Below are 22,991 nucleotides of genomic sequence, written 5' to 3'. Positions count from 1 at the left end.
GGAAGAAAATATTTGAGGATGTGTATCTAACTGCAGGCTCTCTGCCAATTTGCATTCCAGCAAGAGAACTTTAACACTTGGTCACATATTTAACCATAACAGATATAACTGAGAGATTTTTGTCCTTCGTGACAGATTGTGATTTTTTTTTTTTTTCCTCTTCCTGTTTCTACATTCTTCCAGTTAAATTCCTCTTGTTTTAAACATGGTAAACATCCTCTTCAGTTTTTTTTTCTTTTTAATGATTTGAGTGAGAAGAAATTCTCATTGACATGAAATAGCAATTGATCATCGCCACGCAAATTAGCCCCCACGTAAGCACTCTGAACCTGCGACACATTAATCAGGCCTGAGCACTGATTTGTTAGCTGCAGAAATCCAGTTGTTCCCGTCGGGCCAGTTGCTGACAGCCGGCGCGCAGGTGAAAGGAAGAAAGGGAGGGACTGATCGGGCCAGAGAGGCATGAGAGGAGGAGAGAACCAACAGAAACCAAAGATGACTGCGTGAAGCAAAATGGATCCAACCAAGCCCAGGTAAAAAGCTGAGATTTCTTTGTTTATTAGGAGAAAACGATGGTAAAAAGGCTCCTCGTACAGTTATTTTCTTTATATTAAACCACAGTCCTGTTGGTGATCTAGTCTAGAAACATCAACTCGTCTTCTGGATTTGGTGAAACGTTTACAGAGACTTTAAAAAGCTCAACAAACCTGCATTCATGAAGCTTCATTAATGACTTAAAGCTACAAATCTACAGTAGCGACATATACCAGATGTTTTTGGAGACTTTGACAGTCGCTGGGTTGCTGCACCTGTTCACAGGTATTACACTGTGATGAAGGCATTTACGTCAATCCCTTTAAGTTTGACAGCATAGCAGCAGCTGATTAGTGTGGTGTATTTGTCTCCATTATGTCTTCTTGTAAGTCTCTTTACTTCTCACGCTGTACAAAAATCAGCATAAATACGACCTGAGCACGGAGTTTCAAAAGTGTTAGTTGTCTTAGTTGTGATTTGCTGTTTTGAGTTTCCTTGTTATGAAAGTATCTATTTTGCAGAAATAGTTTGCTAAAGAAAATGCCTCACAGTCTGGACATCTTTCATAACAGATTGAATGTGATTTTAAAAAGTCTTACTTGGTTGGAGATGCAAAACAGTGTGCGAGTTATTTCCTCTCTTTCCAGGACAGATTGTTATCTCTGTGCCCTACTTCTGTTTTCCTGTTCCAGCGTTATCTGCTTTATTTTACATGTATTTCTCCTGTCAGACAGTAAAACAGTACTTTTAAAACTTTCATCCTATTATTTTCTCAGGTGTCTAGAAACTTACAGGATACAATATGTATCTTTTAAATTGTTTACATTGAGTGGTACATTATTTGAACTCATATAAGAGGCTTATTCACCAAAATTCACTCATATTTATACACTAACGTTCAGATTAGTGAGCAACTTGCCCCCCAAAAAATCACAAGCTGACGTTCACCAGACATAAACATATAGTCACAGCTGCACTCACAGGGGTTTTCTTGGAAACTGTAGCTGAATAACCATAAAGTTTTAAAGAGAAACCCTGTAGGATCTGTCTGAATTCATGATGAATGACTCAGCGTTTGGCGAATCAGCAATTTTATTGGTTAATTAAAAACTCCTGCACATGTTGCAGACTTCTTGTAGGTTGTCTGGCTGAGTCACATTTCCAATTTGCCCAAGCCTTGAAGTGCCATCTGAATGCATTTAGACTAAACTAGCTGAATAATTTTACGCCTTGTCAAGTCGAGTCTGATACGAATCGTTGAATCTGCGTTAATTTTCCCCGGCGTGGGAACTGCAGATGAGCCGAGGCGATAGACGGTGGCACTGTAAATAAAACAGAACAGTTGTGTTTTTTAATATGTCGTCCTGAGACGTGACGATCACATATGGCTTTATTAGGGAAAGTTATAAACAGTTACCTCTGGGTGCACTCAGTATAATGTCTGAGTGGATGGTGCACAAAGCAGCAACAAAATCAAATATCTGATGATGTTCCTCAAGAGGAAACACAACAGGCACAAAGTGAAGCCAAAACATCAGAGCAGAGATGCGGCTTTAGTATATTCAACATTATGTAAAATGTATTTTTAACTGTGTATTTTTAATTAGGCGCACAAAGCTTCTAACCCCAAAGGAGGAACTAAAAGTGTTTTTACACGTGACAGACGACTTGGCACAGGACCCATTTTGATTCCAGCAGCTTCTTCTTTGGTTGAATCTATTAAAAATATAAAGATAACACAGTTTAAAACAATATCTTTTGCCAATAAAGTGATTCCAAAGCAGCTATGAGGACAAAATTTGGAATCAAAAAGATGATCAATCTAAAAATATGTATTTCTCAGCTAAAAGTCATTTTCTCATATACTGTATTTGCTGTAAATAGATTTAAAAAAAAAAGTAACTTAATCTATCATTTTTGTTTTAAATATTGAAATAGTAAACCTATCTACTCAAGCGATGTACAGGTTAAAACCTTATAGTTTCAGGCATTTTTGTGAACTGATCAACAAGTAATCAAACAAGCACCATCAAAAGTGTGTAGATATTTACTTTTATTAGATACTTCTTCTTTTGTCCTCCATTTTGTTCACTTTCCTCATTTTATGACTACAAAACAAAACAAATGACCTGGTCCTGTTCAGACTCAAGCGCTGGGCTGAAGAAAAGTAGATCGGGATCACTTTAAAATGTTAAAATAAATAATTTATCTTTTAGTACCAGTTTTAATGCTACCATCTGTTTTCATTTACTCTGAAATTTGGTATGTACAAGCAGACATACCAGAACTGCAGCAAACCACACGGCGACCCACTACCATTCTTTCATGAGTTAATGAAATATCTGCAGCCTTTAAGCACCACAGTCTGTCAATAAGTAACGCTGTGCGCCTTTCTTCAGCCTGTCCACAAAAATGCCGTATGTAAACAACGGGGAGTTTGAGTCAGTAATGAAGGAGATGGTGCAGAGACAAGACAGCCTGAATGGGGAGAAGCAGAAAGACGCAGAAACCAGAGAGACGGATGTTATGGATGGGCTGCCAACGGACGTAGCGCACCGCAGGGGGTCTGCAGATAAAAACAAGTTCAGCACGTTTGGCCACCAGGCAAGTAGAAAATATTAATACCTGATTTTTACTTGAATATATGTAATTTTTCTGTAACTTTTGATGGAGATTTTCCCTTCCATGTCTGCTACTTTTGATCCTCTTCTCAGCATTTAATATATTGTCTGACTTATATGAAAACCAATTATGTAATTGTTTTATTCTAAAAGTATTCCTGTACTTATTTCATTAGCCTGTTTTTAAATTACTCTAAAACAAATAGTGAAATCCACATATTGAAATGCTCTTTCGTTCTTTAAATCGCATTATTTAAACTTTGATGCGTCTTGCAGCTCTTTAATTTTCAAACAATATTTCGTTTGTGATACTTGTGTGGTACGTTTTGATTTAATACTTTGATCGGATCACTTTTTCACATTATAGATATTGTTGCAACATTGAAGTGTAAAGTATGAAATCCTTGAAGAAAACTTCCATAGCAGAATTGAAAGTGTAGGTTTTTAAGAAACATAAGAACCATTTAATACTTTTAGTGATGCACTAACATTGCCTTGCACAAGAATTCAAAAACATTTTGTTACATTGCAAGCATAAAATTCTGGATATTTGTATGTAAAAGGAAAACATTGTTGAATTTTTTTATATACTTTGACATCTCTGATTAAAATCTAACCCTCTTAAGCAAAATAATAAAATAATTTAGTACATCAGGAATGAATGAAGGATCAATTTATGTCTAAATTGTCCTGCATAGACACGCAGCTGTTCTTTGAAGGCCTCAGAGGTTTTTTAGAGAACATTAGAGCAAAAACAGCAGAATCAGAGAGAAAGTTAAAAAGGTTTAACATCTCAAGCTTGAACATCTGATGGATTCCTGTAAAAAGAAAGAGAATGCTACATCTGCAGTCCTTCCAAGACATGAAAATCCACCTGACCAGACAAAACGAGCCACGACTATAAATCAGAGAAGCAGCCAAAAGGCCCGTGGTTGCTCTGGAGGAGCTGCAGAGATCCACAGTTCATGTAGGAGAACAAATCTGGCTATTATGGAAGAGTGGAAGAGCAGAATACTGTACATACTATATACTATGCATGTAACACATCAGATCTCACTGAACACACCGCAGTAAAATATGGTGGTGGCAGCATCATGCTGCTCACCTTCCAGGTTAACAATGACTCCAAAAATACAGTTGGAGGCATGAAAAGCGCATTCATGTGTTAGAATGGTCTAGTCAAAGTCTGGACTCAAAATCAATTGTGAATCTGTGGTGAGTTTGAGCTATTCAGAAAACAGGAATGGGCAGATATTCCAGTGTCTCGATGTTTAATGCTGATAGAGACGAACGAATCCCAAAAGACCTGCAGCTGCAGTCCAACGTGGTTCTGCCTCCTATTGAAATGCATCCCACTGAATTTTATTTATACAACTTGTGTTTTGCAAATACATAAGTTACGCTCTGCAGGGATGGACATTTATCGCATCGTTTATCATTTATCGTGAAAAATGTCTTGTTGTTTCCATGATAAACTTCAGTTATTGATGGTAGATAAAAGACAAAGCTGATAGTATGATCAGAAATCCTGTTTTTGCGATTTTTTTCCTACTGTTTGTTGCATGAGAACGTCAATAAATATCAGTACATTTAAAAATATGACTAAATGCTGTCGCTGTGAGCAGCTTAGTGGTATAAATCACACTTCTTTAAGTAAGTGGCATTCCTGTTTTCCTGCTTTGAATCCTGTGTTATGCAATCACAGTCATAGAGTTATCGAAAAAAATAAGTAATCAATAGTTTTAATCACAATAATATCACTAAATATCGTGATAAAATTCTAATTTCATGTTGCCTTCCGCTAATGTTCAAGTTGATTCTCCGGTAACAATGAACAATGAAGCTTATAGTCGCAACGTGACGAGGCGAAGGCAACCTGTGTCTCATTTTCTATTTTTGTTCACACAATCTCAAAGAATATTTCTACAATTGTTTTTTTTTTAATTCCACGGCTTATAACTCACTAATTATTATTTTTATTTTTCTAGAGGAGAAGCAAGATGAAAGCCGTGACTGACTTTGCAACTCTGAGTAAAGTAAATTCGTCAGGAAGTAAATCCAGAACGCCGCTGAAGCAGGTGTTTGGCAGCCAGGGAGTGTCTGAGGTATTGTTTGGTCTCTTATTCATCAAGCTACGTTTCTCACACACCGTGGGACAGATGCAGACCTGCTCCAGTCCTGTCCACCCACACGAACACTTAAAACAGTGCAGCGCTACTTGCTCTGCTTCTCTAGTTTTCTTTTTATGTGACCACAAAAATTCATAACATCCTTTACTTTCACGGGAACTGCTGGTGCTGGGTAGCATTAATGCTTTCTGCTCCTGTGTGCTGTCCTCTTTCATAAACAACATGGTAGGATTTATTAACCAAACATCTGGAGGCGTTTGCTGTTCCTGCCAACCTGAGCTGGATCTGGAAGGAGGAAGTTCAGGGAACGGCACTGGAGAGCAGCTGGACAGAGCTGGTGAAGTCTCACACAGTAAGAAACAGTTTTATATCTTTTGACACGTACACAACTCGGACGTTCTGCAGAATATTATCTGAATAAAATGTTTGCTAAATTCAGTCCTGCTGAAGTTTGCTTTTAAAAGGAAGTAGGAGTATTTTGTTTCCCGTATATCCTCATTGCCTTCTCCGCTCCGTCTGCACGCCGCACGCATTCCACAAATACACTTAGCTACCACTTTGTTTTATCTGATTCAGACAATGGCAAAGAAGCAGAGACACCAGCAGGCGGCGCTGTGGGAGCTTGTACAGACTGAGCTGATCTACATCAACAAGCTGAAGATCATCAAAGACGTAGGGCGTCGCTCTCCTCCTGGTTTTATCACAATGCGTGTCAGAGCTACAGGATGTTTAACAAGTGTGTGTCTGGCTTTCACAGTTGGTTATTGCCGCTCTGGTCCACCTGCACCAGTATGACGTTCTCCAGGAGGTTAGTCTGCAAAGCATGCAACTGGAATATCACGCATATATAAAATATGCAGGCCTAGTTTCCACTGCTCTGTTCTGCTTAGCAGCAAAATACACAGCGTGAGCTGAAAGAAAACACAACAACATCAGCAGCCGGAACGTTGGTCCCCACAATATTTCCACTGAGAAGACGGAAACTATCGCAAAGGCCAGAGAGTTAAAAATTGAACGCTGGTGTTTTGATTCTCCTTCCTCCAGGTGAAACCCAACCAGCTTTTCTCCAACCTGTCCTCCATCCTGCAAGCTCACCAGTTGTTCTGGCAGGAGGTGGTTTATCCCATGTTACAGGAAGTCAGAAGAACGGGGAAACCTTTTGACCCCATGAGGCTGGAGGCCGGTTGCCTGCAGGTATGGACTCATTGTCTGCAGATCTACAGTGACACACAGTAAATGATGTTCCTGCCCAGCAGTTAAATAAATGACTTATTCCCACACCTTCATTTTTCCACTAATGGTTTATGAGTAGGCTATTTGCTCATGGTGCAGACATGGGTTTGATTGTTCCACATAAGTTTGAATTCATCTGATAAAGTTGACTTATTCAGTGATGTGCAGTGCAGAAGTGATCTATCCAAAAGGTTGGTTTAAATCAAGGCTGTCAAACTCAGTTTCATTTTGGACCATATAAAAAATCTGAATGTTCTTAAAGGGCCAGTTCTGCCAGAATATACTGATAAAATTAATTCAACTGCTACAATATTAATAAATAGCAGTCCCTCCAGGATTTTGTAATTGTTTTTGTGGCATTTTGTAATCAAAATTACATATTTTGCGATGCTAATTTAGAAATATTTGTAAGGAATTTTTATACTTTTGCTTATGCATGATGTTAAATATGACTCTTGTTATTACTCACCCCGTATCGATCACAGTCTAAAGCCTTGACATCAAGTAAGACTGAATCAATTAAACCCGTTTTTTACCAATTTTGAAAAAAGAAACTGCTGTGAAATCAGAAAAATATGTGGGGATCTGTTGATTTTGTGTGAATTTAAAGGATTTGTGAAAAACTGGAGGGACCTATTGATGCAATTTGGAGTCTATTGGGCCACATAAAAAGCTACAGCAGGCCAGATTTGGCCCCTGAGCCTTGGATTTGACACATGTGGTTTAAATTGTGTTAAGTTTGTTTTCGTGGGGCTCTTTATGGCGGTCAGTATCTTACCTGCAGTAGAGAAGCGCTCAGACTTCAGATCCCCTTTAAACATGTTTTTAGCTGCACATTTTATTAGATAAAACACCAAATATACATTAATATACATTAATATACACAGTGTAAACCGTCTCGATACCAGTGGAGAAGCTAATATTCACAGTCTTCCTTATTTCCACTCTTTGGGAACAGCCAGTCAACATCAAGGAAAGTAAAAGGCTCTCCTTGATTAGCTCTTTTGCAAACAACTAATAGCTTATCAGCTACAATTGCAACTAGATTTTTTAGCTTCCCAAGCTGCATTTCATATTTCTTAGAGGCATTTTAGAAATTTTTACCTTCCTAAAATACTGGCATAAGTAATTTTTTTTTGTCAAAAATGATTTTAAAGTAAATTTTAAAGTCACTTTTTGCCAAAAGATTATTTAGTTTAAGCAAAAAAAAAAAAAAAACACTTTTGTCAAGAAATTACTTAGGCCATTATTCTAGGAAGAAGATGACATGCTGTATAATTTTCCAATGGGAGAGTTTGACGAATACTTTGAAGTTACGTTACACAGAAAAATCCACAAATATTCAACCATGTAGGCATATTTTCACCAATTTAACAACAATCTGAATACATGGTACAACAACAGGGTTTGTGATGCATTTGCGCAAGCCGCATATCAAATTAGATTTGTATGCGACGTAAATATGCATGCATCAAACACACATTTGAAACTAAGATTATAATCTCTTCCTTCTAAATTAATGGATGAAACAAACCCACGCATGCTTCTTGAGCAAGGCCTTACTGGAACCTGGTGCCGGTTAGGCCCAGTTTTGCTGTGTATGGAGAATTATAATGAAGTAGAGAGGCAATGCCAGCATTTAAATCCAGATATGAGTTGTCTTCTGCTTTTGCACCAGTTCCACGAGCGCTTCACGGCCTACCACCATTACTGCTGGGAGGAGGAAAACAACCTGGAGTTCACACGAAAGCAAATGGAGAGCAACCCTCATTTCCTTGCTTTTGTGCAGGTAAAGCAGCAGCAGTATCTACAGAGAAGACAAACAGTCACACCAACACTGAGAGAAAAACTCCCACACTTAGCAACTTTTACTTTGGTGAGATCCGTTTTCAGATCAGGTAATTGTGGCGCTGTGGTTACTGACGTTCTTGTAACCTAGTAGGAGGCCAAACATGGGAGCTTTATGTCAACCAAACCACTTTTCACGCCAACATCTTCTCCAAATGATTCAGATTGCTAGATCTCCAGCAATGGGTCCTGAACATTCAGCTGGAAAAGGGGACTTCAGGACCAGAATACGACACGCTGTCACTCTTCTCAGCTTCACTTCTCACACCTTTTGTTTCCAGGCAAACCTTCACTTCAGCAGGAAATAGTCACTGAGACGTGCTAAAAGGTGGTCCAAGTGACACAGAACAGGAACAGCTAACGCTTTACACTGTCATAAACATGACTTAACACCTTCCATGAACACGAATGAGTCTTCATGAATGTTTACGACTGTTGTCACGAAGCGTCATTCAGTAAATAATGGCACTTTTAATGCACACCTGCATTAAAAGTCCATTAAAAGTATCAGTTTTGCATTAAAAGTGTCACATGCATAAAGACTCCTTCATGTTCATGACATGAGTTACGTCATGGTTATGACAGTCAAATAAAGTGTTACCTTTTGATGCTACAAAAGACAAATAAAATCTATATTTTTCCATGTACTGTCGTCAGTACCTGGTATGCATAATGTCTTGCATGAATTACTGCATTACTGCAGTGTGTCATGGAGGAAACCAGTCTGCTGAGATGCTAAAACGTCATTTTTTGTTTTGATAGCGTCATTCAGCTCCTCTGCATTATTGAATTTGCTGTCTTTCATTTTTCTCCGTAGTGAGGATTTCAGGTCAGACCAGTTTGCTGGCCAATCAAGCACAGTCATTAAAGCAGGTGTTGCTACTTTTGGTTGTGTGGGCAGGTGCCAAGTCCTGCTGGAAAGTTAAGTTGTAGTTTCCGTGAAGCTTGTCTTCAGAGGGAGACAAAAAAAAAAAAAAAACTGCTTTACCGTTTCCTAGCAAACGGCTGTGAAGATTTCTGACCCGTTAAAGCTTAGTGGCCCAACACCAGCAGATGACGCGACTCAACAAATCGTAATTCTCTGTGGAAACTTCACTCTGAACTTGAAGCAATTCTGTGCCTCTACCCTCTTCATCCGGACTCAGACGTTTACTTCCAAGTTAATTGTAAATGTTATTTTCATCTGAAAAGAGGATTAAGCAACAGTCCAGTTATTTTTCCCTCTGTTAAACTTTAAAAGGTTTCTGGTGTTGTTTTTGGCTTCATTCGAGGAATGTGACGGTTGTGGCTCATATCCGGGAAACGCCCGTGTGTGGTGGCTCCTGAAGCACTGACTCAATTCATTTTCACTTCATTAATGCAGCATAGCACCAACTCACCACAAATGTTGCCTTTAGACACTTAAATAATTTCAACTCAGGTGCGTCTGCATGCGCTGAGAGTACGCTTTTTCAAATATCAAACGATGAATCTCATTGTTTTGGATTTTGATTTGAGAGACGATGCAGAAACGAAACACACAATAAGAAACTGTCCATCCAACTGAGCAGATATTTTTGTGTTTTTCGACGTGTCCAGTGGGTGGAGAATCATCCTCAGGGGGAGCGGATGCGGCTGGGAGACATGCAGGCCAAACCACATCAGAGGATCACAAAGTATCCCCTGCTGCTCAAAGCTGTGCTCAAAGAAACCCAGGAGCCTCACGTGCAGCAGGCCCTCAGAGCCATGGTGAGGCCTGGTCCAGCGCCGGCTCTTCTCTCCCTACAGCTGCAGATTTACCTCACACATCATGTCTCTGCTCCTGCTTCTCCCCAGCTAACTACTGTGAACAGCTTCTTAGAAAGTATCAATGACTTCATGAAGTATAAAGATGAGCAGCTCGCTCTTTACACCTCTGCACAGAAGATTGAAGGATATGAGGTGGAGGGAATAAATGAAGAAATCGACAAGGTAAAACGGCTTCACTTTCAGGATTTCTGTAAATAATTTGATAAATATTTTTGCGTTAATTAGTACAGATCTGCTTTTGAGTCTCGTCGTCGTTTTGTGTCGTTCTTTTGTTGTTTGTTTGATGGTATTTGTGATCATTTACAATGATTTTTTTTATTATTCTCATTGGTTTTGTTTAAATTGTAGTTCTTTTTTTATTTTCAGTAATATCCACTTTATTGCTGCTTTGTCCCTTTCTGTCTTTATCAATTTCAGTTAAGCCCCCTTGTGGTTGCTGGAGGACATGGCAACAAGCTTCAGCAAAGAACATTTTATTTTTAAGATGTTTATTACTTATTATCTTTAGAAACATAACAACACGATAACATTAACACTGCAGCTCTAACAAGAATGCAGAAAAAGCTGTGAGATTTTTTTGTTAGTTTTGTACATCTGGAAACAACTTAGTGTGCAATAAAATGCACTTAAACCTCTACTGCACGGGCAACCTTAAAAAAACATAGAGAACTGAATATAACAGAGATGTTCAAATCTTTTTCAACTTCTAGGGTTTATGGTAAAAATAGGACATAATAAACAAGTAATCTGGAAGCTAAAGGCTGTTGTGGTTGACAGATTGTCCGGGACGCCTGCCGCTTTGACCTGACGTACCCCATCAGAGGAGTGGGCCCCAAGGTCGTACGCAAGCTGCTGCTGGAGGACAACCTGAAGATACGAGGCAGCAAGGTGAGCGCAGCTTATCCTGGCAGCTCCTGTCGTTTTAAATCATTAATTCCAGTAAATATTTGACAGAAATGTTTATCTTTTTACCCACAATGTACTGCAGACGGAAGTGGTGGCTCTTCTGTTTTCAGACGTTCTCCTTCTGACTAAAGTGCAGAAAAAAGTGGAGCGACTGAAAGTGTTTCGACCTCCTCTGGCTCTCGACAGAATGAACTGTGTTCCTCTAAAAGATGGCAGTGGGTAACACTCTCAACGGGACGATTATATCCGAAAGTTCTGCTCAAGTCCGTCCCGAAACCATGAGGCTTTTGTTTCCCGTTTCCCTCAGACTCCTTAGTCCTGGTGGAGGTCGGTGAGCTTCAGTGCATGATGAACGTCACCATCCTGGTGACCAGCAACCCAGAGAAATGCTCCACTTGGGTCAAGGCCATCAAGACAGCAAAGGTAATCAAATCCTTTGGTCTCATCTGGCTTTCACATTGTTACTTTAGAAATTATTATATCTGTAGATATTAAAGAACAAAACATTAGCACTAAGAAAATTGTCTGGCTTGTGCAGGAGAAACATTCTTAATTGTAATCAATCAATTAATCAAGTTTATTTATCAGATTTCATCAACACAGCAGTTTGTGGCGTTTCACATTGTGGAAACAGTTTAAAAATTCACAAACACATCACATTGTCAACAGTTGTGAAAACCAATAACAGACATTAGATTTTAAGTGACACTGTTAACATCATTCATCTATTTACTACTGTTCAAAAGTACGGAGGCCCCAAAGGGACATGGGGAAAATTTTTCTTTTCCGTTACCTCGCAAAATGTTTGTGTTTCCTCTCAGTAGGTTTTACGTTTTATCGCAATAATGTACTAATCAGTCCATGCAGGATAATTTAGTACTGAAAGTCTTTCTTACGGTGGCCATTGTGCTTTCTGCTACAATATAAGGTTTTCGTAAGGTTTTCCATGTATGTGTAGTTTGTTTGTGAGATATCAGAAGTTTTATATCTTTTTCTTGAGGGTAGAAATACAACAAAACCTATGTGCAAAATGCAAAATCAAAACAGGTTAAACATGAGCTTTCCATCTCTTTCCATCCCTTCTAAGATGTGAACAAGAAAGGTTTTTGGTTAATAAAGGGCCGTTTTCATGTGCAGTTCCATTTCTATGATCACAGTAAACAATATTTGCTTATTGCAAATAAAAGAAAAATTAAAAAAATTCCCATGTCCCCTAGGGAGCTCCGTACAAAGCAACTTTGAATAGGTGGGGTTAAAGTTGATTTAAAGACAGAAAATCCAAACATTCTCTGAAAATGTAAAAACACCTTCAGAGATCGGGGGGATATAATACACACCCAAGCAAGAGCTTTTAATGAAGTTGTTCAGGATTTATTCTTAGTTGACTAATTTATTTTTCCAGTTTTAAAGGAAGTAAAGCCTCAGAGCATCACCGAGCCACCGCCGTGCTTCACTGTGGGCCTGCAGTTGTTTTTAGGATATGTTTAATTCTCCCTCCTCCAGATTTAATGCTGAAAACTCTGGACGGTTTGCTCTGCAGAACAGAATCCCCAGATCTTTTTTACCTCACACTGTAGCTGTTGTATGTACTTTTCTTGTTCTTCTGGGTTACTAGTTAGTGGAAATACCTCTGAGTTCAGGTATGGAGCCCTTCAGGGTTTAGCACTCATTCATTCAATACATACTTCACAAGAACAAGAAGAATCTGTTCTCTCTCCCAGAGCTGCGATAGCAAAATGACATCTTTATGTCTCTGCATTGCTTGTTTGATCGTTCAGGCAGCTTGTTCTTGACACAAATTCAGTTCAAAATATTTAATATTGTGTGATTGGTCTGACATTTGACGTGGCTCTGTTTGCTACACTGACAGCTCTGCACTGAAGGTCTATGCTAGTATGAAAAAGGGCTTGAGAGAGGATTGTTTATGCTGCTAACATCTGTGGCGAATGCTTTCCAACAAGAGGAAAAGGAAAAGAGTTTCATCTCCAGAGAAAAAGATCCAAACTGTAAAGATTGTACATATTTTACAAAATGTTTGAGACATTTATCAGAAAAACTTCATAATTGCTGCATTTTGGATTTTCTCAAAAGCATATTCTTTGCAATTGAAAGATTATTTTTGGTCAGTCTAATGAGCATTTTCAACAGTCTAATTTAGAAAAGTGAAGCTTTTGTGTTTATCCAAAATTAAAAACAAGTAAGTTTAAGGTTAGTTTTTGTGTTTCTTGCTGCTACATTAAGACACCATGCTGTTCAATAGATAAAATGATTGTAACCTGTATTTTAATAGTATTTATTGTTCAAACGCTAAATGTTGTATCCTGATTGGTTGCAAGACACCTCCTAATTCTGCTATGAAAAATTTACTCTAGGAAATGGATCATTTTGAGACAGTAGCGGTCTGAAAAAGCTGGAATTTGTGCTGAATTTGAATAAAAACCTTGTAGTTTTAGCATTAATGCTTTCAGCTAATTTATTCCTGCAAACACCCAGAAAATTTTTCATTTTGTCTACAAACCCTAAATTGCAGGAGGTGGTGGAATGTTTTAGCTGTGGGTCTATAACAAAGACCTGGAAGTGTTTCAACCCGTAACAGAAAGAAAGGATGAATATTTGAATTTTGATCATTTCAATCACATTTCTGTCCAAATAGAGTGCTAAACCTGTTGATAAGTAGTTGAAACTACACTAACTCGGTGTTAAATGCTTCTTTGTTCACTGTTACTTTATCAGGAAGATCTGTTGGAGATGAGAAAGCAAGAGGACGACAGACTGGACAACGTCAGGTCACTTCAGCAGGACACCAAACCTGCTGTAGACGTCAAGGATGATGACATGGAGGTAGAAGAACAACCTCCCATAACGTTAAGGCTAATGAATGAGCTTACTGATGTGATAAATAAAACTCCAACTGTCAATGGATCTGAGGAAGCAGATCAGGATCAGATGTCCCCTTTAAGCTCTGGATTACCTCCTAAAGTCCCCTACAAGCCAATACGCAAGAACATCCCGACTCGACAGCCAGCACGCAAAGAGCAAGAGTGGATAGAGATGGGAATAAGGAGAAAACATCTGGAGGAAAATGAGAAAACTGCTGAGACTTCGATGATGAATACACAAAGTACTTTGAGGACACGCGGTGAGCTTTCCAAACCCTACCTTTTTGGTCAAAATGAAGGTCTAGGAATGTACAACCCAAAGAGACAACCCATCCGTCTAATAGATGAACTCCCAGCTGTTGACTACCCGACAGATGAGGAGGTCACTTTTCAAGTTCCTCACGAACCAAAAATCATGTCCAGGCCGCAGTTTGGAAAACCACCTGTAGAGAAACGATTAATAAGAAGCAACTCAGATATTCAGTTTGTGCCGCAGGACGCCGGTAGAACCTCTTCCTCCAGCCAGTTTGGGGATCCGGGAACTCCTCCTGATGCTACAGGCTTCCCCCAAAACTTAAAGTCCCCTGGGTTACGGAAAAGGAGGCCAGGCAGCACCAGCCAGGGCCCACCGACTCCGACATCCAGCTTCCTCAATGAGCCGACACTAACTCTGACGGCTCCCGACAGTTCAAACTCCGAGTGCAGCATGCAGGTAAAGAGAAGCTCCCTTCCTACTAAGTTTGATTTAGACGTCCATCTGGGGGTCAACCAGAAGCCGACCAAAAGCAAGCAAGCTCCAAACCCGTACCCAAAGTACTACTCCGACGCCGAAGCCTTTTCTGAATCTGAAGGGTCAGGACCCAAATTCCACAATAAAAAGTTTAAATTTAAAGACTTGAGGAGTTCTTCCAGTCCCAATGTGCTCAACAGAGGAGGGCAGCGGCCTCGCAGACCCTCGGACAGCTCGTACTCTGCAGAGGAAACTCCCAAAACAGGATACACCCTGAAAGAACGCACCTCACGAGTGGAGGGAGTCTTGGAAAGAGCCAAGGAAAGGGCAAAAGACAAAGCTGGAATGAAAAGAGACAAACCGCTGCAAACAAACCTGCAGTACCTGCGTCCTTCCTCCCCCTTTAACAACGCCCCGTCGCCAACGCCCAGCGAGGGCGGCAATGAGACGGACCTGGAGGAGGTGGCGCTGATCAGACCCAGAACCCTCACGGTGAGCACAGGATGGAAGGAGCAGCTGGTGGACGGCGACGAGGACGACAAGAGCAGCGGGTTAGTAGGACACACGTCCCTGTTTGACGTACATCTACAATCACATTGTACTTCAACCAAACATTTGTGAAATTTTAACAAACTTTAAAGGGAACCTCGTATGTTTTCATACTTCCATTTTGGCTTCAAACACTTCTAAAATAAACACAAGCTCCTAAAAGGAAAAACACCCAGCCGTTTTCTGGTAAAGGAGCTCAGAACAGAACAGATCGGGTGAAATTTCAATATCAGAGAATAATTTTGAGCATTAGATGTAATGAACATGTTTTCATAGCCCACACTCCTATCCTAGCTTTTTCAAGGAAGCATAGTAGGTCACCTTTAATGTTTTTTGGTGTCTGGAAAATGAGCCGTTTCAAAAAACTCCAGATTATTAAGTCAGAACGGATGTTGCGCCGTTACCTTGAAAAACATGCTGAGCTCCAGCATGTTTGGTCAGCTGGTTTTACCGCTATATGTGCTGTACAATGGCTGCTGGAAGTGTTTTGTCGTTAACTTACCCTCAAGAAATCACTTCCTGCATTCTGGTTGTCCAGGAGGCTCTACTTCTGCTTTTCAAAGATGTATAGTTACATAATTGTACATCTGTTTGCAGCCATTTTCATGTGTGAGTTGAGTTGGGGGGCCAGAAGCAGCTTATTTGGTTTCAAAGTGACAAGAGACCTTAAAGTAGCTCAGAATCGGCGGACAGATTATGATGAAGCTGTAGAGAAGTTTAAATATGATTAGATAAAAATCCCAAGCTCTGTACATCATAGGGTTTTTCAAGCTGATGTAAAAGAATGGGAAAAATAAGACATGATTAAACTTGATTGATTGTTTTGGGGTGTTTTCATGAAGCCATTAAGACTTTTATTCAGTGAAAAGGAATGCCAATCTTAGTGGACAGAATGTGAAATTTGTGCTTACTATAGTTAAACTCTCTGCATCAAAAGTAAGAAAAGTACAGATATGTATCAGTTTTCATTTATCCCATGTTTTTATATAAAGTGGATCTTTGCACTTTACCTTCTCCATCTCAACTTTATCTCCTACCTGAATGCATCAAAGAGCTTCAAGAGCCACAGCATTAATTATAAGTTGCATTACAATCAGTTTCATGGCAATACTTTATTAATCTTTATTCTTCATCTGCATTGTTTGTCAGTACGAACTGACAGTTCAACACTGAAAGCCACAGAATAAATATAATCTAGAGCATCAACGTTTCCATTGGCCTCAGTGTTTACAGACACTCTGCGGTGATGTTTGAGCTTCATGGCCTGAAAAATTTGCATAGCTGCTGATTATCTGATGCACACTGCACTAATGCATGCACAACATGCTAGCTCTGCCACAGTTAGCTTTCTCTCATAACTTTGGACTCGATGTGAGTTTAAACTCCGTGGTGTAACTTACTGCATGCGTCTGCGTAATTAGCAGTACAGTAATGGCTGGAGTTAAAACGTCCTGATCTTTCTGCTCAGCAGCAACCAGGGGACGCCTACTCAACGCATTGAGGTGTCAACGACCGCACAAAGCCAGAAAAAGCTAGTTCAGATTCCAGAATAGACAAATAATACAGATATATTTTTTTAAATGGTTCTCATTCATCCCCACTTTCTGATGCTGCCCTGGGCAACAGCATATATGACCAAATACTAAATAGTATTGTATATTTGCGCAACATATTCATGACAGTGATTTCACATTGAACAATGATGTAAACTCCAGAGATTATGACCCACTGTATTGCATGTTTCAGGTGTTTTCCTCCTTTAAATCACTCAATTTCTGTGAATGCATCAGAATTCTGTAGAACTGATTATGACATTAAGGCGTTTTTAGCCAGAAGTGTTAAAACAGGAAGCTGTCTTAAACATTCAGGGTCTGGGACTGTGAAACAAAAACCACCACAAGTTTCTTCTCCTTCCCACAATGCTTGGTTTTATGTAAACATCATATGAAAACAGCTACAGCATACCTGCGCAGTTCAAGGTGATAAGACGTTAAATGTTTGCATGATTGCGTTAACATTTCTGTCGCTATATTTTTTAGAAATTCTGACTCTTTTCATTTGTTTTAACAACTGGAGTGATTGAAACTTGAAGCTTCCTTTTTTTTTTACAACTTTTTCATCCAGTTATTTCACAATGTGCGAGCTACATTTCATCCAACTACAATTTTGTTGCACTTTGGAAAATGTGATTTTGTATTTTTTTGATGATTTCAGTTTCATTTTGCATGTTTATGTCGTGTTGTAGTTTCCTCAAAAAGACACAACAGTCCCTAAAGTGTTGCTATTAGCAGATACTTTAATGACTATTTGACCTCTTAATAATCTGCAGCTTAAAGTTCACTCTGACCACATTAGTCTGGCGTTCTCAGTCCTGCTTTGGAAATGACTTGTTACCAACATTTTATTTATGCACTGTCAACTTGTATCTATTTGACTGCTGAGCTTTAATATAAAACGCTGCTGGAACATTTTGTAAAATTTATTTCTCAATCTGTCGCTCCGTCTCGTACTGAGATGAGTTTTTGAGGAGGAGTGGGCCGGTAATCTGACATGTGAGAATGGAACATTAACAATTGCTGCCTTGCTCATGTTTCTAACCACACCACTCGGTTCGCATCCTGAAGTCCTCATTAGCAGGCTGATTTGGTTTAGCTTTTTCCAGAGACATTTAGGTAAAACAATTTATTTGATTCAGAAATTGGCCGATGTTTTGTATTTTAAGCACTTTTCCTGTTTGCCTGATGAAACTTGTTGCCTGATTGCCATCGTTAGTTGTTCATCATGAATAATTTCTAAGAAAATCAAAAGTTTTTAGCCGTTAAAAAACTGGACCGATGTATTAGTTGCAATTCATCCCAGTACAAATGACAATTTTAATGTCTTAATTTTGGTTTATTTTAACCAACAATGATTTAAGAAAAAAAATAAAAACATAAAAATATTAAGTCATTAAGAATGGAGCTCCAACTTATAAAAAAAAAGTCAAATTGTTAAATATAATCAGATTAAGTTTGTCAGACTTACTTCATTTATATTTGTTTAACTAGACAGCGTAATAAACTTAATATATTTACTTGGATAAACTTAATTTGATTACTTGTAACACGATAACTCATTTGTTAAAAGTTGGATCTCTACTGTCTTTTTACAGTATTGAGGTTCTGTTGGTGACCCAGTTATTTGATTCAGATCTGCTGCAACAGAGACGTCTAAAAGAAACTGGCCCTCAAAGACTTTCACACCTCTTTAGGCTTCATTTATATATATTTATTATTAAAACATTTGCCCAAACACTGTTATCACATTTAACTTTTTGTTATTTTTGCATTTTCATAAAGAATGTTTTAAAATGTATTTATTCATATATTCACTTGAGTTGAACTTAAGTTTTTATTCTAACAAGAATAAAAAGTTAGAATAAAGGCTAATTTTTTTAGAGATTTAGAGGTTTTTGAAGAATAATCAAGAAAAATGCATTTGGTGTTTTTACCTTATTTTACTGCAGGGCAACATTTAGTTGCATTAAAAATGTAATCACAAGCTACAGAGAGATGAATTAAGTCAAATCTACCCAAGAAAACACTAAACGGTGCTGTAAAAAGACTTACTTAAAGGTGCATTTAGGCCTAATTTGTCTTCCTAAAATCTCACTTTGGAGAACCTAAATCATAATTAAATGTATTTTATTCATTAGTAAATGTAGGGCTTGTGTTTTCACATTGTTGCACATTCAATTGTCAAGGAAATATTCATACCCCTTAAATTATTCAACCACAGACTTGAATATATTTTATTCAACACAAAGTTGAGTTGAAAGAAAATGGTCAAACTTTTAATAAAAATAAAAACCTGAAAAGTGTGGCATGCTTTACTGTTAAACTCTCCTGAGTCAGTATTTTCCAGAACCATCTACAGTATTTACAGCTGCAGGTTCATTATGATGCTGCTGGTTTATCTTCTGGACTCTCTTTATGAATTAGCCAAAGGTTGCACTGGATTTTATTTAAAAGTGTTTTTTTTATATATTCGTTCATTTTACAGTTGTGTGTTTTTTGTGTGTTTTTTTTTTTTTTACATAATCTCAACATAGCGACTTTTGCTGTTGTGAGGGATGTGGTTATCTTTCCGCTGTAATTTTCCTACAGCAGGCCTTTTTGCCAATTGTGCTCATTGAAAATATGAGTGAACGGAAATCAGCTGCTCTATAAATGGCAATATAACAATCTGCTGCCATGTCTGCTTTGTTTCAGCAACGCCATAATGGATGGCGAAGTGGTGGACTGGCGAGGCTGGTGCTTAGATGACGACGAGGTGATGGATCACCTGAGCCCCAGAGGGGAAGGACTGATGGAGGGAATCAGCCGGTCTCTGGCCGACATGGGCCGGCCAGAGATGTTTCCGGGTCAAGACGACGGAGAATACAGTCAAGTGTAGATCTGTAATCTGGCCAGTCCTGTTCATTTAGTCAGATGGAGAACTGACACCGAGCACAACATCTTTAGGGGAAGCAAACGCAAAAAAGCAGGAATGAAGATTCGTGTCGTCGCACAAGAAGATGCAGATTATGTTTTCTCAGTTTCTAGTTATATGAGTGAGAGTTGATGTGTAAAGTACTGTAACATAGTCAGAATCAAAAATGTACTGTATATGTTACCATTTTTTAAATTTAGATTTTAAGAGTATGTGTTATTTATCAGATGCGTTAATGTCTTCTCATTCAGAAGGAGAATTATGTACATAACAATTAAAACCAACTTTATTTCTGTTAAGTGCACTTTATTTTTCAAACACTTCAGACACTTTCACAATGGGCAAAAAAAATCCACACAAAACCAACAATATTTACATCTGAAATAAAGTATAATTACAGTTTGAATTCCTTTATAGTTCCTGCTACAAAGTCTGCTATGAGCTTATTTACAAAATCTGTGCAAAAGAAAGCCTGTTCAGTTTGTTTTTTCTTTGCATGGAAAAGACATTTCACTGTTAAGTAGTACTGGGAACGTCTTCCTGCAAAGATCTCTGGTCGAGTGAAAATCACTTTTTCACTCGATCTTTTTCTCTTTCTTCGCGCTCGTTGGAGATGGTGTGAACGATGGTCTCCAGCGCAGGATACTGCAGGATCCTTCTCCTCTGTGGAGAAGAGACAACATTCGGTTATTTCACATGACAGTTTAAAATTTCTGAAGAAAAAAGCCCACATTTTCAAGATATTTCTAAATAAACTGAAGATTTTTTTTACCCTTCGGTGATTCTTGTACATCTGAGCAAGAATCAACAGCAAAATGACGAGGAGAAAGCTGAGCCCGATCACGGTGCCTGTGTTACTGGAGACTCCTGATGATTTTTCTCCACTCAGACCAGCTAAAGAAGAAGAAAAACAAACTGTGAGATTTCCCAGTAGAGATAAATCCCAGTAGAGATAAATCCCAGTACAGATAAATCCCAGTAGACATGTGAAGTTCATATTTATTGTGGATCTTACCCATAAGGTGAACTTGGATGGTCACATTCCCCAGAAGACCGTTTGTCCCAGAGTAGCGACACGTCCATTCACCAAAGTCCTCCTTCACAGGAACCGTCTGTCCGTACTGGACCGGTCCGACTAACTCGGTGCCGTTGATGTCGTAGCTCACATGGACCCACTCATAGCTGGTGACTTCGCTTGCATCGGACAGCTGGCAGCTCAACATCGTGGTGCCTTTCTTCTTTGACTTGACAACTGAGGAAAGAAGAATAAAAAGTTAGAATAAATAGACGATGGTGAGGAAATGAAGAGCTGATGTTGAAGATACTCACTTTTAGCGACGACGAGCTGCATCGTCTGGCTCAGTCTTCGTCGTTCTACGGTCCCTCCACATCTGTACCTGCCCTCATTTTCAGGCACGACCTCCTGGATTACGATGGATTTGTCCCAGGAGGACGAAGAAGCTGAAAAGTTGTTGAAAATTTGAAACCCGCTGTCCAGCTTCTCCACCAGTGCCGCTTTGGGGGAAAGGCTGGGGGAGAAGACGCAGGGCATCTTGAACGAAGACCCCAACGCCGCATACAGCTTGGTGTCTTGTTTTGCAGGCTGGATTATTCCTGAAAAAGAAAAAGGGAGAAGTTATAGGAGTGATTTAAATCACTACTTCCTCCTAAACTGCTTCAGCTGTCAGACTCTCACCTGCCACAGACAGCTCCACTGAGGCTCTCCATATGTTGCTGGACTTGTGGACAGAACAAGTCCAGGTTCCTGCCAGCTTATCCGAGGCCTGTACCACTACAACTCTTCCAGTCTTTGGCGTAAATGGCTGCCTGTTCAGCATCCAGGAAACTACAGCATTTTCAGGCCACGGCGTCACAGAACATCGGAGGGACACATTGTCCCCCCACATTGGAGTCGATGGAGAGACGGACGCTGTGAGGGAAGAAGGAAATAAAAATGCTTAATGATGGTCATGTGAATAATCAGTTCTCAATATTAGCAGAATTTCTGCACTTTAGAAGTCAACCTCAAGAATAACCTGCATCCTCCTAAGACCGTAACAAGTGTCAGAAAAACCCAAACCCAAACCAAAAGCTTCTTACCTTCAATGACTCGAAGCATGATCTGTTTGTTAGTCAAGTGGCCTTTGATTTCCACCTTGCATGTGTAAAGTCCTGCGTCGTCTTTGGTCAGACGGTTAATCTCTAGGCTGTAGTCGCCTTTTCCAAACTTCGAGTGCGGGCATTGGACCCGGGAGTTCTCCCTGTTAAACCAGTTAGAGCCCCAGTACTGCAGACCGCTGCTCTCCTTTTTCCACACCGTGCTGCAATTCAAAAGAAGCATCCAAGGTCAGAGGTCAAGCACATGAACCGTCTATACATCAGTAAGTTGATATATAAGTAATTGTGTCTGTGATTATCTAAATAACTCTGGAAATTCATGCAATAAATACACGTAGTGATGGATGGTCCGTTACTAAATGGAAGAGGAAGTCAAACACTGATTGGTCTGATTAACTACTCAGATTTTAGAGTTTATTTAATAAATAAGGCTTAAAATTGTTATTGTTTCATGACGGACTGCAACACAGCAAATATGAAATATACAAATAAACACTGAAACTATTATCTTTTTTATGTAATCATAATACAAAACATAGAGATTTAAATTTTGATTCTGGAATCAACTATTTAATTTAATTAACTAATTACACTTTTTTTTTATTTGCTTATGCATTTAATTTTGATTATACCAGACATATGAATATTAATTTTACAAAATACTTGAGCTTTTTATTGCAACACTTTAAGTTCTTGCTACAGCTATGATATTTAGGATTAGTTCGGTTTTAAGCAGAAATAATAATAATAATAATAATAATAATAATAATAATAATAATAATAATAGCAGAGGTTTCTTACCCTTTGCTCTGTTTGCTCCAGGTGATGGCAGCAGGATCACACTGTGCAGCTTCACACACGCAGGGCAACACGACCTGGGAACCCTCTTCACCAACCACCTCTGTCATCTCACTTCTCACTCCTAGAAATACAACGGAAGATAAACACTTTACAAACTGAAAACTCAGGAAAAAGACTTTAAATATCTGATCATTTGTTTTAAAAAAACTTACCTTTTGTGAGAAGAAACATCATCCCAAAGATGAGACTCTCCACCAGCATCGTTCTGATGTTTTAAATTCACACCCAGTTAAAATAAATCCTTCAAATCTGATCGGTCTTTTCTCCTCAGCCGTCTCTTTCTCTCATGTGCTTTTTTCTCGTTCGGCTTGTTGGGGTTTATATA

At 39.0% G+C, this 22,991-nt stretch overlaps 2 protein-coding genes across 2 annotated transcripts; one reads left to right on the top strand and one right to left on the bottom strand.

Annotated features, from left to right (window-relative positions):
• Positions 1 to 79: 79 nt before the first annotated feature.
• On the top strand, positions 80 to 19,986 carry plekhg6 (pleckstrin homology and RhoGEF domain containing G6). Its single transcript, XM_014993043.2, has 15 exons — positions 80 to 533; positions 2,934 to 3,138; positions 5,144 to 5,260; positions 5,514 to 5,636; positions 5,861 to 5,956; positions 6,042 to 6,092; positions 6,329 to 6,478; positions 8,196 to 8,306; positions 9,944 to 10,093; positions 10,181 to 10,315; positions 10,931 to 11,041; positions 11,142 to 11,274; positions 11,367 to 11,482; positions 13,793 to 15,219; positions 19,468 to 19,986. Exons 1-15 carry the CDS (start codon positions 514 to 516, stop codon positions 19,649 to 19,651), a joined length of 3,129 nt encoding a protein of 1,042 aa, XP_014848529.2. The 5' UTR covers positions 80 to 513; the 3' UTR covers positions 19,652 to 19,986.
• Positions 19,973 to 22,974, bottom strand: lag3 (lymphocyte activating 3). Its single transcript, XM_014993044.2, has 8 exons — positions 22,819 to 22,974; positions 22,607 to 22,727; positions 21,788 to 22,008; positions 21,384 to 21,617; positions 21,017 to 21,301; positions 20,703 to 20,939; positions 20,460 to 20,581; positions 19,973 to 20,350 (listed from the first exon to the last, which is right to left on the bottom strand). The coding sequence occupies exons 1-8, from the start codon at positions 22,865 to 22,867 to the stop codon at positions 20,255 to 20,257; spliced, it is 1,365 nt and encodes a 454-aa protein (XP_014848530.2). The 5' UTR covers positions 22,868 to 22,974; the 3' UTR covers positions 19,973 to 20,254.
• Between the last annotated feature and the right edge of the window lie 17 nt (positions 22,975 to 22,991).

The sequence above is a fragment of the Poecilia mexicana genome, unplaced genomic scaffold (genome assembly GCF_051168715.1).
Source record: "Poecilia mexicana isolate PSO_F unplaced genomic scaffold, ASM5116871v1 scaffold_16, whole genome shotgun sequence".
NCBI lineage: Eukaryota > Metazoa > Chordata > Actinopteri > Cyprinodontiformes > Poeciliidae > Poecilia > Poecilia mexicana.
This window is presented reverse-complemented; position numbering and strand designations above follow the sequence as displayed.